Source organism: Perca fluviatilis, chromosome 15, assembly GCF_010015445.1.
Source record: "Perca fluviatilis chromosome 15, GENO_Pfluv_1.0, whole genome shotgun sequence".
NCBI lineage: Eukaryota > Metazoa > Chordata > Actinopteri > Perciformes > Percidae > Perca > Perca fluviatilis.
The window spans coordinates 38,255,228-38,270,838 of NC_053126.1; the positions used below are offsets into that span (position 1 = coordinate 38,255,228).

Consider the following 15,611-nt stretch of genomic DNA (forward strand, 5'->3'; position numbering starts at 1 on the left):
ATAAGATGACGCCAGAGCGGAGAGAGCCTGTTTTGTTTGGAAAACTGAGCGGCGCGAAGCGAGGGAGCCAGGAGTCGCGATGAATGGAGACACAGGAGAAAACGGATTAACATCTATCAAGAAATGAAATTATAACGAAAGCACAGTGCTAGCATAGTTGCGATGCTGATTTTGAGATGATAAAAATCTGGTTGAAAAACGTTATTTCGCCAACTATACAATGTTACTTAGGGTCTGACATTTGTTCTGTGTAAAGTAAGCTACAAAAGCTAATATTGATTCAACGTCTGTCAAGGAAAACATTGTTACTTTGATTCTTACAGAAATGAAGAGGAGAGGTAGCATATTCAGTTTTTATCTCCAAAGAGAAAGGCGAGAGAAATAGAAAATGAACAAGTGAGCAAGGTAGATGGATAAGATGAGGTGGAAGGAGAGAGAAAAGAGGTGGAAGGAGAGAGAGAAGAGGTGGAAGGAGTGAGAAAAGAGGTGGAAGGAGAGAGAAGAGGTGGAAGGAAAGAGAGAAGAGGTGGAAGGAGTGAGAAAAGAGGTGGAAGGAGAGAGAAAAGAGGTGGAAGGAGAGAGAGAAGAGGTGGAAGGAGAGAAAAGAGGTGGAAGGAGAGAGAAAAGGGCAACAGAAACGCGACAGACAGAATACAAGGCCAAGGCGACCAGGGACAGGAGGAGGTGGGAGAAGACCACAGAGAGCATCACCAAGATGAGGAGGAGGGAGGAAGCGAGAGACAAGAGAAGGTGCAGGGCTCAGACAGTGAGAGGGAAAGCAGAGTGCCTGGGCCATCACCAACCATCTCCAGTCAAGCTGGTCCACACGGTATGGAAATTGTTGATGCATAGTATACTAAGTTAGATATGAATAAGAACAACAAATGACAAAGCTTAAATATGAATAATTAGGGAAAGTTGTCAGTGTGAAAGTTTGATGAGATGGGGAGATGAGTTTTTATATTTTGTGTAGAATGTATTTTAGATCTATTGCTCAGATTAAATATAAAAAATAAAAAATATATATAAATAAAACAAAAAATAAACAAATGATCCTAAAAATACTCTCCCAGGCTAAAATGTTAGTGTGTGTTAACACAGTTTAATGGTTATAACTAATCAATGACAGTTCCTAATTTTGTGCAAATGCTGCCTGCAACGCTTCCTCTCTGACACAGTCCAAAACAGTTTGCTTCCCCTCTCACACATCTGCCTCTCATCACCTGTGTCTTAACTTAATGCCTTTCCTGTGATAATGCCCCTTACTTCTATCATACTTCTATATCTCCTATTAAGTGAGATCACATTGTACGGTCACTTATTCCTAATATGAACTGTTTCAAATGAAACCTCAAATGCAGGACATTGATTGCATGAGATTAACTTTGTCTGTATGAGTTTGTAAATGGCAGCCTGTGCCCTTTTGTAGTGTGTACATACTATTTCTCATCAAACTGTGATAACTGATTAAATTCAGTAAATATACGTCTGACATATGTTGCCACCCCTCAAAAATTCCTGCCCCCCTCTCGCCACCCCATAAATATTTTTCTAGATCCGCCCCTGAGCAGGGCAGATGTTTTGACCTATACTAAAAAGGAGTTGCTTTTGACGCTTCCCTGATTAATTAGTTTATAGAGACACACATGCTCTCCGTCTAAGGAGAGACCCTCGCCCGGATCAGGGAACCCGAAGGCGAGGCAAGAGGTTATTACTAACCCCCGTAAGGGGGAAACCCTCCCCGCTTGACAGTGGGTAAAACGATCCCAGAGAAAATAAAGAACTGGCAAAAGTTGGGTCCCCTAGTACAAAGTCGGACTCAGGTGGTTTTTATTATTTTGTGACAAAAGCAGAAATTAAAAGCAAGTGGTCCTTTACAAAATAGAAATAAAACTGAAAATGAAGATAAAGCCTCGGCTCTAACAGAGGTATTTAAAGCTGCTTCTCTTTTCCTCCTGGCTCTCCCACACTCATATGAGCGCAGGCAATCTCCTCTCCGGTGTCAAAGAGGGCAAACAAATCTTTCCCAGCAACAAAAGGCGTCTGGGCAAAATAAGAGAGAAGAGCACTTTTTGGCCTCTGTTTAACAGAGGTATTTGAAGCCGCTTCTCAGAGATAGTATTTTTTCTTTTTTTTCTTTTCCTCCCTTACACTCAGCGAGCGCAAGGGAACCCCTCTACAGCTGAGAGAGGCATAATAAATATTTCCCAATGCAACAGAAAGTGCAAGGGTAGATGGAGAAGGCTTCCCGATGCCACGTAAAGCGCTCGGGTAAAAGAGCCCGAAGGGAGCCCGCTACTCGGCAAAAATATTTATATTTATTTATACACAAAAAACATTTTACTCCTCCCAAAGTTATCCAAAGGGACATACTTTATGTACTTCCTTGTCCTTGTAAGGTAATGTAGGAAACACTTCACAAACAACATTACAGTAATGAACTTCATGAACTCTACAGCTCATGTGTTGTGTATGGCCACACATGCGCCTTCAAGATGCACACACACACACACAGTTGCATGCACCCATCAAGGCCGCAGCTCCTGCCTGTGCTCTTCTTATCTGTCTAGGTGCTTTCCTACACTCTTCACATTTTCTCAATAAAAGCTCTTTCTGTCATAAAATGCAAAAACAGATCAGTATAAGCAAAAAACAGATTAATGTATAAGCAAAAACAGATTAATATGTAAGCAAGATATATATGTTTTTTTTTTTTTGGGGTTCAACACACACTCTAAGCAATGATATAGTTTGCTTTTCAAAACACATCTATCTAAGTGATTACATAGTTATCCTGTTAATACTGACAACGCTATATATGTTGTAAAGCAGAAATAAATGGTATGATTCTGCTATTTCTTTGTTTCTGGGGTTTTCAACCGGCCTTAGGGACAACACTAGTCTGATATAATAATCATAAGTTTCACCTGTGTTTCTGTGTGTCAGGTGGAGGGAAGGTGGAGATTAAATCAGAGAAGGTGGATTTTAAAACCGTTCAATCTAAAGTTGGTTCTCTGGAGAACGTCACCCATGTGCCGGGAGGAGGGAAAAAGAAGGTATATGCCAGAACATGCTAACAACACGCTAACAACACACTAACATCATGCTAACACATAAACACAGGAAATACTCATCCAGATATAACATGTAACAGTTCTAAGGTTAGGAAACACTTTGCAGAAGATATTAGGGCTGTTGGAACAAACACTGAAAGTTGAATATAATTCGAATAGTAAAAAGATCAATACTATTCGAAATGCTGAAATTAGTATTCGATTGTGACTCTTTTTATAAATCTGTTGGCTAACGCGTTAGCTAACTCCCCTCTTCTCGCCTTGGCCTACCCGCATGTGTCACTTGCGTCACGTCTTATGAACAATAACTTCATAAGAAATATGAATAAAAACACAAGGCATTGTGAGGTCTAAGCTAATGTTACGTACCGAGTAACGTTAGCACAACATCACGGATCTATGGTTACATACCGAGTCAAAATGCCACTTGATTTAAAAAAAGAAGTTACTTCTTAAAAAATAAAACATTAAACAACATTAATTTCAACAAATGCCATGAAAGATTTATTTCCTCTGCAGTAACCACTCTGAACAACGACCCTGTACAGCGTTAATGAGTCTCTCTGTCTGTCTGTCTGTCTCTCCATTACTATAACACCTTACATCTACGTGTTAAGCCCAGTTCAGACCAAAGGTTCAAGACGAGACAAAACTGTTTTAGAACGTCATAGAGAAAAATTTCAGCAGTCTGAACCGGCCCGTCTCAGCTCAACTAAAAGCAGCTGATGGTGTCGCTGCGACTCAGCTGGTCGAGTCTCCAGAGGCTGGTTTTAGAACGTAAGAGACGTCTCCTGTTTCTACAGCCAATAGAGAAGTCAGCTGGTCGAGTCTCTAGAGGCTGGTTTTAGAACGTAAGAGACGTCTCCTGTTTCAACAGCCAATAGAGAAGTCAGATGGTCGAGTCTCCAGAGGCTGGTTTTAGAATATAAGAGACATCTCCTGTTTCAACAGCCAATAGAGGAGTCAGCTGGTTGAGTCTCCAGTGGCTGGTTTTACAATATAAGAGACATCTCCTGTTTCAACAGCCAATAGAGGAGTCAGCTGGTTGAGTCTCCAGAGGCTGGTTTTAGAACATAAGAGACGTCTCCTGTTTCTACAGCCAATAGAGAAGTCAGATGGTCGAGTCTCCAGAGGCTGGTTTTAAAATGTAAGAGACGTCTCCTGTTTCTACAGCCAATAGAGAAGTCAGCTGGTGGAGTCTCCAGAGGCTGATTTTAGAACGTAAGAGAGTCTCCTGTTTCAACAGCCAATAGAGAAGTTTAGATGGTCGAGTCTCCAGAGGCTGGTTTTAGAACATAAGAGACATCTCGTTTCTACAGCCAATAGAGAAGTCAGCTGGTTGAGTCTCCAGAGGCTGGTTTTAGAACGTAAGAGACGTCTCCTGTTTCAACAGCCAATAGAGAAGTCCGAAGGTAAAGTCAGCTATAAACTATAGAAATAAAATGATCTGTAATCTATTTTTTTTCTGTTACAAACAGCTTGTTGAAGAGGCAGAGTTTTAGACGGAGGCTCAATGACCGTCAGAAAGCACGGTAGCGTTATATTGTGGACCAAGATAGAGAGTGACTGAAGAGAGGGAGCGCCCAGCGGCATTAGAACAAAGCCATGAATCAGAGAAATAAATGTGTTTTCGCCAATTTGTCACTAGAAATGTAACTGTAGCAAGCATCTTAGTATCACTAACGTTGTCCTCCTTCATATTTAGACAAAACAAATGATATATTTAGCTACAAAAAGCCTGGAAGTCAGAAGTTAGAACGAAACTACAAAGAGTCGTTGTTATGGAGATGATACACCGTCTCGTGTCGACTCATTGGTGTGAATTGGCAGGTTTCAGAACGCTGCAGACCGACTCGTTGCAAGAAGTTCCAAGTTTCAACTCGTCTTTGGTCTGAACTAACCCTTTTATATATATTTATATATGTAGTATATTATGCAGTTGTGTATAAATGATACATGTTACCAATAACATAGTTTAATAAGTTACATTGTGTTTGTGTTGACAGATTGAGAGTCAGAAACTGAGCTTCAGAGAGAGCGCCAAAGCTCGGACGGACCACGGGGCTGACATCATCGTCCAGCCTGACTCCGCCCCCTCCAGCGACACCTTCTCCCCAGGAAGCCTAAACGCAGCTGAAGCCACACCCCTCGACACGTTGGCCGACCAGGTGAGGCATTAGGCTCGTTCGAGATGAGCCAGGTCTGCGCAGAATCAATCACCGGCAATCGCCGCCCAATGCATGCCGGTTAGCTTTGTGTCTGACTTGATCCCGACTCACTCTGACGTCATGCACACGTGGGCAACGATAATCTCACGAGATCAAGGCAGCCGCAGTTCTGAGATGCAGGCAGCGCAGTTGCTTTTCACCAACTGCAAGACCCAGGCGGACCCAGGGGCATGCTGGGAAACACCGGCCTCTCAGCTGATCTAACAAGTGATTGGTTCAGAATCGACTCAACATGATGATGTTTTATGTAACCTTTTTTTGATTTTGAATTGGAGGGATTTTAACTGCTATGTGTCTGATTTAAATGCTTATTCTGTACAGAACACATGTTGTGAGGCTGATAGTGATGTTCAGAAGTCAGAGAGACTAAATCTGTTCAGATTACAGATCATCTACAGTCTGTTGTTAATTAAAATCAGCAACAGATCACATGTAGAGCATTTTGAGAGCTACTCTGTCATAATCAAAAGAACTGGAGACTGTGTAGGAGCTGATATATGGGTCTGATAACATTTACTTAAATCAGAATCAGACGTAATGTGTGTAAGTTTGTATGTATGTGTGTATGTTTTTACGCTTTTTTCGACACTCTCGTCCATTTTTTTGCCGCTTTCTGCGTATTTCATCTACTTTTTTACACTTTGGACTTTTTTTTACGCTTTTGATGCATTTTTTTACGCTTAATTTTTCTATCCATGAATGCATATCTATGTACATACCACATAGAGATAAGAAGAGGCTAAGATAGACTAGTGTAGTGTGTACCAGCCAAGGTTATAATCGTTAACGAAAACAAACTGTGCGACTATAATAACCTTGGTGCCGGCGAGGTGACGTATTTTGTGTGAGAAGAGAGATGTAGTTTCACACTAAATTAAGAGGTACTACGACAAACTGAGATTTTCTTCACTTGATGAATTATCTTTTAAACTGACAAACATCAGATATGTAAATCATGGCTCAATTCAAACAGGATCTAAACATTATTTGACTTCCCCTCTTTATACTCAAACCTTCATATTTTAAAGATTTTGTTCCTTCGGTGTCTCAGACGCCGGTGCTCAGGAGCATAGGGTCCTTTAATGAACCGCCTCTTCTTCCTGTCAGGTGTCCGCCTCCCTCGCCAAACAAGGCCTGTGATTGGACAGCCCCGAGCCTGCAGAGCCCCCCCTCCCATTACCAAGGAAACTACCTGATGGAAGAAAGAAAAAAGATAATTTTGTCTTTTTCCTCATGACCTTCATCTGACATCACACGCACGATTGGAGAGATTTTATTAAGTTACAGTCAGCCAATCACAGCGCAGCGCGTCTACAGCCAATCACAGCGCAGCGCGTCCACAGCCAATAACAGTGCAGCGTGTCTACAGCCAATCACAGCGCAGCGTGTCTACAGCCAATCACAGCGCAGTCAGGTGGGAGGAACCAGGTCTGTGTAGTTGAAACTAAACGTTACAAACCGTTCATTTAAACTGGAACAGAGATGTGTTGAACACCCTTTCGTGTCTTTTTTTCACCACGAAGCTAACACGCTCCCTTCTGATTGGATAACATCTCTGACACGCCCACCAAACCAGAGAGGGCTGTATCATATTGGAAAAAACTGGCATTGCAATGATTGTTCTTCTTTTCGTTGGGGAGTTCATAGAATACTATCAATCCAGGCTAATGTCAATGATATTAATAATTTATACATGTTGCCTGCATGTCACGCACTAGCAACAAACTCTGTGTATGTAAGAACACTTAAGTCAGTGTGAATATGTTATATCAGACACAGACTTCTGGTGTAGATTAGAGTTACGTTTCCAGCGTTGTGGCTCCGAACCGTAACCGTTAGTTGGGACAAACCCCTTCATTCTTAAGGCTGACTATATGAGCTTTAGCCTGGCTGGTAGCAGCTTTCTGGCAACTCTGTGATGAAACATGGCCAGGAGATGTCGTGATAACGTTGCATTAATCAGGTGATTTAGTTTGTCTTTGCAGTGAATATAAACATGGACAACTGTAGGTTCACTACCCATGGAGAAGCATGTGCTTCACTGTGTTACAGTATTTTTCTACACACAGAGAGCCTCACTTCCCATAACAAACCTTGTCGGACTAACGTTACGTCACATCCACGTTTCCATGGCCACATGTCTTAAAGAGGATGGGTCGGCTGCTAACAATCATGTAAAAGGAGAACGGTGAAGGTTTACTCTTCTACCAAGCAGCGTAAAAGTTGTAGTGTTAACATCTCACGTCCTGCAATGTGACTATCACACATCGCGATGTAGAATTTTTTGTGCAGGCCTAACCCTAAACATCGTGCAACCCTAACCCTAAACTAAGCATTGTGCAACCCTAACCCTTAACTAAACATTGTGCAGCCCTAATGTAAGACGTGGCTAAGTTGAAACGGGGGCCGACAACGCCACCTAGGTTTGACTGAGGCCTAGGACCTCTTAAAACTACCAAGATTCAAATTTGAGATAAAAGATTAACAAGGTCCTTTATGTCAGGGGAGAGCAGTTAAAACCAGTGGTATTTCAAACAGTGAGTACAACCAGTTAGAGGGATAACAGGTTTATTTAAAAAGCAATAAAACAACTAAGAGTTCCTCCTTAAAAGAAATTAAAAGCAAGAAAGCACAACCAACTAAAATCAAGCTAAAATAATGCGGCAGAACAGGAGTGGGAGGTTAAAATGACAGTCCACGGTCTCCGCTGGTGACCACCTTCTTCTCGCCTGGCTCCTCTCCTTGGGCAAAGTCTGCAGAGGAGAACTCTGGGCCAGTCAAACGTCCTTTAAACTACCACAGCTTTATACACTACACACTACAACAAACACCGGTCTTAAAAGAGACTTATGCGGCAGGGAGAAGTTTCACCTTCTCCCACTGTAGCCGCTACCGGTCGGTGTTTGCGTTTTCCTCGGTGTATTCTCAGGCCTCCTCCAGACCGGGGACAATGCTGTTCTCACTGGAATCCCGGTCTGTCTGTCTCTCTGTCTGCTCCGTTCTGCCCTTTTTATATCTAAAAACAGTCAATCCATTCTCTGGTCCCAAGGTGCAAGTCCTTAATCATAATTAGGCTACATGTCTGATGGCGGAAGTAAAACCAACGTTTAAAAACACACACACAACATTTCAAAATAAAAGCATGAAATAACAGAAGATAAAAACACAGCAAATACTAAAAACACAGCAAATCCAAAGTAAAAGCATGCTTAAATAAAATCAACTTCCGCCCCGTGACACTAACCCTAAACTAAACATTGTGCATCCCTAACTCTAGCTCAGAGTTGGCTGCTCATTGTTCAGAGGAAAAGTTCAAATGACATTAGAAGAAGAAACACTGAGACAGTCCTCTGTTTTCTCCAGAGTCAAATTATCAGTTCCATCTCTCTGTTTCCAGTACAGATACTGCTAGCTTAGCCTAGCTTAGCACAAATACTGGAAACAGAAGGAAACTGCTAGCCTAACCCCACTGAAAGACAAAATAGACACACCTGAAGTAGTAGTTTCCCTTTGCTTCCAGTCTTTGTGCTAAGCTAGGCTAAACACATCCTGGGCCTTTCTCCAACCTTAACCCAGGCTAACTGCTAACTAGCCTGGGTTAGCCTTTTGGCTTCCTGATTAGCCTTTTAGCTTCATAAAATTTCTCCAATCACAGACACTATCTCTCTCTCTTTGAGCCAATCATCTTCTTTTGTTCCATGTGGTGCCCCCCCCCATCATTACCTAATACCCAGAATGCAGTCTGATACCATGCTGTGTCTCTGTTTGCTGTCGGCAGTTATAGTGCTTTGTCCCAATAAAGTTTCTCTTGGATCTGATGTGTTATGAACCTGTTCATCATCAGAAATAAACCCAAAGATGGAATAAAAACATTGTGACTCAGACGATGACCCTTCATGTTTTCATCACAAATATTCATACCAAAACTTGATCCTGTTTGTAGTTTTTAAATCTGATTTACAACTGTCTGTGATCTTATCAACAGCAGTTATTATTAGGGCCCGAACACGTTCAGTGCAAGGTACGTGCGAGGAACCTATTGTTTTTGTAGAGATTATTATATTTAGGGCCCGAGCACCGACAGCGGCGAAGGCCCTATTGAAACTGAAGGAATTATTCTTTCTTTCTTCTATTCTTTTTCCCGTCAAATGAATTGCCTTTTTGAGGGGCTTAACATATTCAAAAACTCACCAAATTTAGCGGTCCCATCAAGTCTGGTGAAAATTTACGTATTTTAAGGGTTTCGGGAATAGGCGCACAAAAATGGCTCGCTAGCGCCCCCTAGAAAGTTAAAAAACTTTAGCCCCTGCAGTGCGTTTAACGTAGACTCACAAAAGTTGGTAAACATATGTAACATGTCAAGATGTACAAAACCTTCATTAGAGCCATACCCTAAATCCAACAACTTTGATTTCAAAGTTCGAAATTAGTGCGATTTTGGCCATTTCCACATGTCGTACTTTAACGAACTACTCCTAGAGATTTCATCTGATCAACTTCAAACTCGGTCTGTGCCATCTTAAAGTGATGGTTCGGAGTAATTTCACCCTAGGGTCCTTTGCACCATGACCTCGAGCCAAACACCCCCCCAGAAGCTTTTTTCACCTGGGTCTAACATTGGGAGAGTTAGCGTAGAGTAGCGTAGAGTAGTGTTATCAGCTGAATAGCTTAGCGCAGGGGCTAACGGACCCACGTTTGTATCTCGTAAGTTACCCCACTAATAATGCCCGAAATGATACCAAACGTCTACAAGTAGTACAAATAGGTTATGCTCTCATAAAACGATGGATTGGAAAGTTTACGAAAGAATATGACCACGCCCACTTACTCAGGCCACGCCCCCTTTCATAACATTTCAACCATTTAAGATATACCCTTGTGTGAGGTATCATTGAACTCTTCATTCTTCATTGGTGATGGTTTGGCCCACCCCCTATACTTTAGCCACGCCTCCTTTTATAACTAATGACCCGTTTCATGTAGACCCTTGTGTGAGATATCATTGAACTCAGCACAGACTTCCTTATTCATTGGTGATGGTTTGACCCGCCCCCTAAGCTTAAGCCACGCCCCCTTTCATAACATTTGAACCATTTAAGGTTGACCCTTGTGTGAGGTATCAATGAACTCAGCAGAGAGTTCCTTCTTCATTGGTGATGGTTTGGCCCACCCCCTATGCTTTAGCCACGCCCCTTTTATAACTAATGACCCGTTTCATGTAGACCCTTGTGTGAGATATCATTGAACTCAGCACAGACTTCCTTATTCATTGGTGATGGTTTGGCCCACCCCCTATGCTTAAGCCACCCCCTCTTTCATAAAATCTTACCCATCCAAGGTAGAGTCTTGTGTGAGGTATAATTGAACTCAGCAGAGAGTTCCTTTTTAATTGGTGATGGTTTGACCCGCCCCCTATGGTTAAGCCACGTCCCCTTTCATAACTTTTAACCCGTTTAAGGTAGAGTTTTTTTGTGAGGTATCATTGAACTCAGCACAGACTTCCTTTTTAATTGGTGATGGTTTGACCCGCCCCCTACGCTTTTGCCACGCCCCTTTTCACAGCTTATGAACCATATGACGTAGAGTCTTGTGTGAGCTATCGTTGAACTCGGCAGGGAGTTCCCTTTTCATTGTTGACGATTTGCGGCGTCTGAGTGCCGCTCAAATGCACGGTCGCAAGGAGCGGCGTCCACCGGTAACCCCGACGCGCGCAGAGGCGCGAGGGCCCACCCATCGCTACTCGCAGCTTTAATTATATTTTGAAATTGAAGGAAGTCTTTTTTTCCTGCTAATAATTGTCTTTTTGAGGGACTTAACATAATCAAAAACTCACTAAATTTGCGGTCACATGAAGTCTGGTGAAAATGTACGTATTTTAAGGGTTTTGGGAATAGGCGCACAAAAATGGCTCGCTAGCGCCCCATACAAAAAAGAAAAAATTGAGCCCCTGCGTTACGTTTAACGTAGACTAATGAAACTTGGTACATATATGTAGCATGTCAAGCCGTACATAAAAGCTCATTAGAGCCATACCCTAAACCCAACAGGAAGTCCGCCATTTTGAATTGAAAGTTCGAAATTAGTGTGATTTTGGCCATTTCCACGTCATACTTTAAAGAACTCCTCCTAGAGATTTCATCCGATCGACTTTAAATTTGGCCTGTGCTATCTTAAGACATTAACGATGAAAACGTATTAAAAGAAAAACTTTTTGTCATAGGGCATGCCATTCTGTGCATTTCGCCATTGAAACAGGAAGTGTGTGTAACTTGAGTGTACATTGACCAATTAGCTTGATACTTTTCAGAATTCATAAGAGTTCAACACTCAGGACATCTACAGGCCGATATTAGCTCAAAGTCATAGCACGCCGTAAGTGGCAACAGGAAGTAGACCTAAAAGTCAAGGTGCTATACTTTAACGAACTCCTCCTAGAGATTTCATCAGATTTACTTCAAATTCGGTCTGTGTCATCTTAAGACCTTAATGATGAAAATTTATTAACAGCTTGAGTTTTTGTCAAACGGTGTGGGTTTGGGCGTGGCGGCCAGTTTGAATATTTATTGATAAACGAAAAAGTTGTTATAACTTTATTGTACATTGTCATATTTGCCCAAAATTTCTCACGATTGACAAGAGTCCAGGCTTGAGGACAGTGGAGGAGAACTATCAGATCAAAGTCCTTAGCCAATGCCAGCAAGGACGCTGGATGACCTGGGAAGGAGTAATAAGCAGGACCGTAGGTTAGGCCGACATGTGGAAAATCCCCCAAGCCAGGCTGAGTTGCTTCATAAGGTCCACCCATGACACCCTCCCAAGTCCCAGCAACCTCTGTCTGTGGTATGGCTCAGAGGAGAGCTGCCAACTCTGCAATGCCCCAAATCCGAGCCTGCAGCACATCCTGCCAAGCTGCAAAACAGCACTGACCCAGGGTCGGTACAGGTGGTGCCATGACCGAGTCCTGCGGAGGCTGGAGGAGATCCTGGAGGTATGCAGGGCAGAAACAGCCAGGGAGCCCCTAGCACTGACATCAGGGTGGCCGATCTACTTCGTCAGAGAGGGAGGAGGGGCCTCTAACATCACGCAGCCACAGAGATCAGCCCTGGCAGGCAGTTGTGAGTGGAACCTGAGAGTGGACCTCGATCGGCAGCTCAGGTTTCCAACAGGGATCACCACAACCAACCTTCGACCGGACATCATTCTCTGGTCTGCCACAGCCCGGGCAGTAATCTTGCAGAGCTCACTGTCCTGTGGGAGGGAGGAATGGAGGCAGCCTTTGAGAGTAAAAAAAGCCGGTATCTCAACCTCACAGCCGAATGCAGAGAGGCTGGGTGGTCAACTGTCAGCTACCCAGTGGAAGTCAGCTGTAGGGGGTTCGTGGGAGCATCCACCCAGCGCTTCCTGAAGAGTATGGGAGTCACTGGCCCCAAACTCAGAAACGCTCTGAAAGACCTTGCCGAGGAGGCTGAGCAGGGATGCTTCTGGCTTTGGTTAAGAAGGAAGGACCAGGCGTGGGGAAAGCAAGGGTCCTAGGGTCAGCTATAGGGGGCGGCAGGGAGACGTCCCTGCCATTGCTCCACCACCATGAGATGTTCCGGGATTAATGGAGCGAAACATCAATGAAGGGTGGCTCCCGGCTGATGACCCTGCAGCTACCTGCAATGGCACCATTGGAGGTGCGGCAAGCAGAAATGCTCAGCAGGCAGTCACTTGCCTGTGCTACCACATACACTGTACATAGAAAGCCAATATGACACAATACAAAAGTACACAAAAAACAGCAATTTTTGTCATGCACAAGTGTGCTTTATTGTATTGTGTTGCCTGTTTAATAAATGTAACTCTAGTCAAAACTGCTTGCATCTACTGTAGGTGGCTGTAGTGGTTTAGCTTGGGTAGTTTATTCAGATCAGGTCACACAGTTTTGATAACCAGTTTGGCTTGAGGTCAGGGCCGCATTTTCATGCACTCAGGCCACCTCCTATCAAGTGCACAGAGTAGTTTTGGTGGCTTTATTGGTGGCATAATTCTGCATGCATCCTTATTGACACTTATGGCCCCACTGACATTAACCCCGCCGCCCCTAGTCCCCACACTTTGCATTAACCTACATCCTGGACTATACACCTGCCCATTGCACATACTATATTTTTTGCACATTCTGCATAATTGCATCATTCTCTTCTAATTGTCATTTAGTTGGCAGAGGCACCCACTCCGACCTGTTGAGCTTATGAATCATAATTTTGCAAATCATCACTCAGTAAATATTTTGATATGATTTCATTAGCTGGCTTATAGTGAAGTTGTGAGATGCCACGGCTTACTTTATGTGCATTCATTTTTCTAAAGGGGCTGCTTGGACGTTGTTGTTTTGTGGGTGGCAGGGCTGTAGGAGCCTCACATGCCTGTGAAAACAAACAGCGCTTTGAGGCCTGTGGCATGCTTACTGAGGGGAACCGTACATAAATAGCATGGGGTTGAGAGAGAGTGTAGTGGCTAACTCCAAGGGCCACCCAGAGTCCTGTTTAGAAGAAATTGGGATGGCAGGTCTTCCCTTTCGAAGCTTGCTAACACAAGGCTGCATGGGAAAATATACAGCAGAAAAGGCGTTAATTGAGGTGATGCTCCATGCATGTTTGGCACAGTGGTGCTAAAATTGCTCGCAGCGGGGTCCCTCTGATTAGTTCCCACTGGTTCAGAGTGACAATTGGTTTGAAGAGCACTGACCCAACACAAGGTTTTGTTTGTTTGGCCCTGATGTTTGATGCTTTTTAAATGTGTGTCAACAGTTGGCAGGCATGTGTGTGTACATGTATGCGTGTACAGACAATGGGACAGAGGTGGGCTGATCATTCATGCTGGTTCACAGAGAAAGGCTTTGTTTGGATGATTGGCAACATGGATGATTAGCACCGAATTTTCAGAGCGAGAATAACAAACACTCTGTCTCTCTTTCAATACGTTTGTTTATGTGGAAGTGACACAAACATACACGTTTGAAAGTCAGGGGTCCAGGAATCATTTTAACACGCACATGTACACACAGCTCCCTCATTAGTACATGCCTGATCTGGGTGGAGGGGGGGTGGGGGTGGATGAAATAGCATAATAAATGGTGATAAAAGCAAGAACAGTGTATGGTTAAGTAATCAACACATAAACTAGATTTTTGTGGACTCCTGTAGACTGGCTTAAGCCTTAGTTTTCATTATTTTAAACAAAAAGTAGTGACTTCTAATGTCCAGCTTTCAAACTCCAAACTCCTCACTAGTGACACAGTTACACACACACACACACACACACACACACACACACACACACACACACACACACACCAGTGATCCATCAACTTCAAATTTGGTCTGTGCCATCTTAAGACGTTAATGATGAAAAGTTGTTAAAAGAAAAACTTTTCGTCATAGGGCATGGCGGCCATTTTATGCGTTTCGCCATCGAAACAGGAAGTGTGTGTAACTCGAGTGTACATTGTTCAACCCTGAGGACAGCTACAGGCCGATATTGACTCAAAGTCATAGCGCCCCCTAGTTGCAACAGGAAGTAGGCCTAAAAGTCAAGGTGCTATACTTTAAAGAACTCCTCCTAGAGATTTCATCCGATGGACTTCAAATTAGTTTTGTGCTATCTCAACACCTTAAAGATGAAAAGTTATTAAAAGAAAAACTTTTCGTCAAACGGTGTGGGCGTGGCGTGGCGGCCATTTTGAGTGTTTAGCGATGAATGAGAAAGTGGCTGTAACTACAGTGTACATTGTCATATCTGCTTGAATTTTCCCACAATCAACAAGGGTCCAGGACACCTACAGGCCAATATTGACTTTTGGTCATAGCGCCCCCCGCTGGCAACAGGAAGTCTGCCTTATAGGACAAACATCATCCGATTTACATGAAACTTATAATGTGTGGTCTACATGTGATACTGAGCTGTCCCCTATACATTAACCATGCCCACTTACTCAGGCCACGCCCCCTTTATGACTTTTGAACTGTTGAAGGTAGAGTCTTGTGTGAAGTATCATTGAACTCAGCAGAGAGTTCCTTTTTCATTGGTCATGGTTTGGCCCGCCCCCTATGCTTTAGCCACGCCCCCTTTCACAGATAAAGAACTGTATGACGTAGAGTCTTGTGTGAGATATCATTGAAGTCAGCAGAGAGTTCCATTTCCATCCATCATGAGTGCCGCGCACGGTTGCAAGGAGCGGCGTCCGCCAGTAACCCTGACGTGCAAGGAGGTGCGAGGGGCCGTCCAACGCTGCTTGCAGCTTTAATTTCTACTCATTATCGCTAAA

General features: G+C 43.4%; 1 protein-coding gene and 1 long non-coding RNA gene across 2 annotated transcripts; both read left to right on the plus strand.

Annotated features, from left to right (window-relative positions):
- The first annotated feature begins 2,923 nt into the window (after nucleotides 1-2,923).
- On the plus strand, nucleotides 2,924-6,817 carry LOC120575403. The gene is made up of 3 exons (XR_005641978.1): nucleotides 2,924-3,056; nucleotides 5,081-5,242; nucleotides 6,410-6,817. It is a non-coding gene; the product is annotated as an uncharacterized LOC120575403 (long non-coding RNA).
- A 4,701-nt stretch (nucleotides 6,818-11,518) lies between these two features.
- On the plus strand, nucleotides 11,519-12,812 carry LOC120575395. The gene has a single exon (XM_039826186.1). It carries the CDS (start codon nucleotides 12,057-12,059, stop codon nucleotides 12,705-12,707), a length of 651 nt encoding a protein of 216 aa, XP_039682120.1. The 5' UTR covers nucleotides 11,519-12,056; the 3' UTR covers nucleotides 12,708-12,812.
- Nucleotides 12,813-15,611: the final 2,799 nt, after the last annotated feature.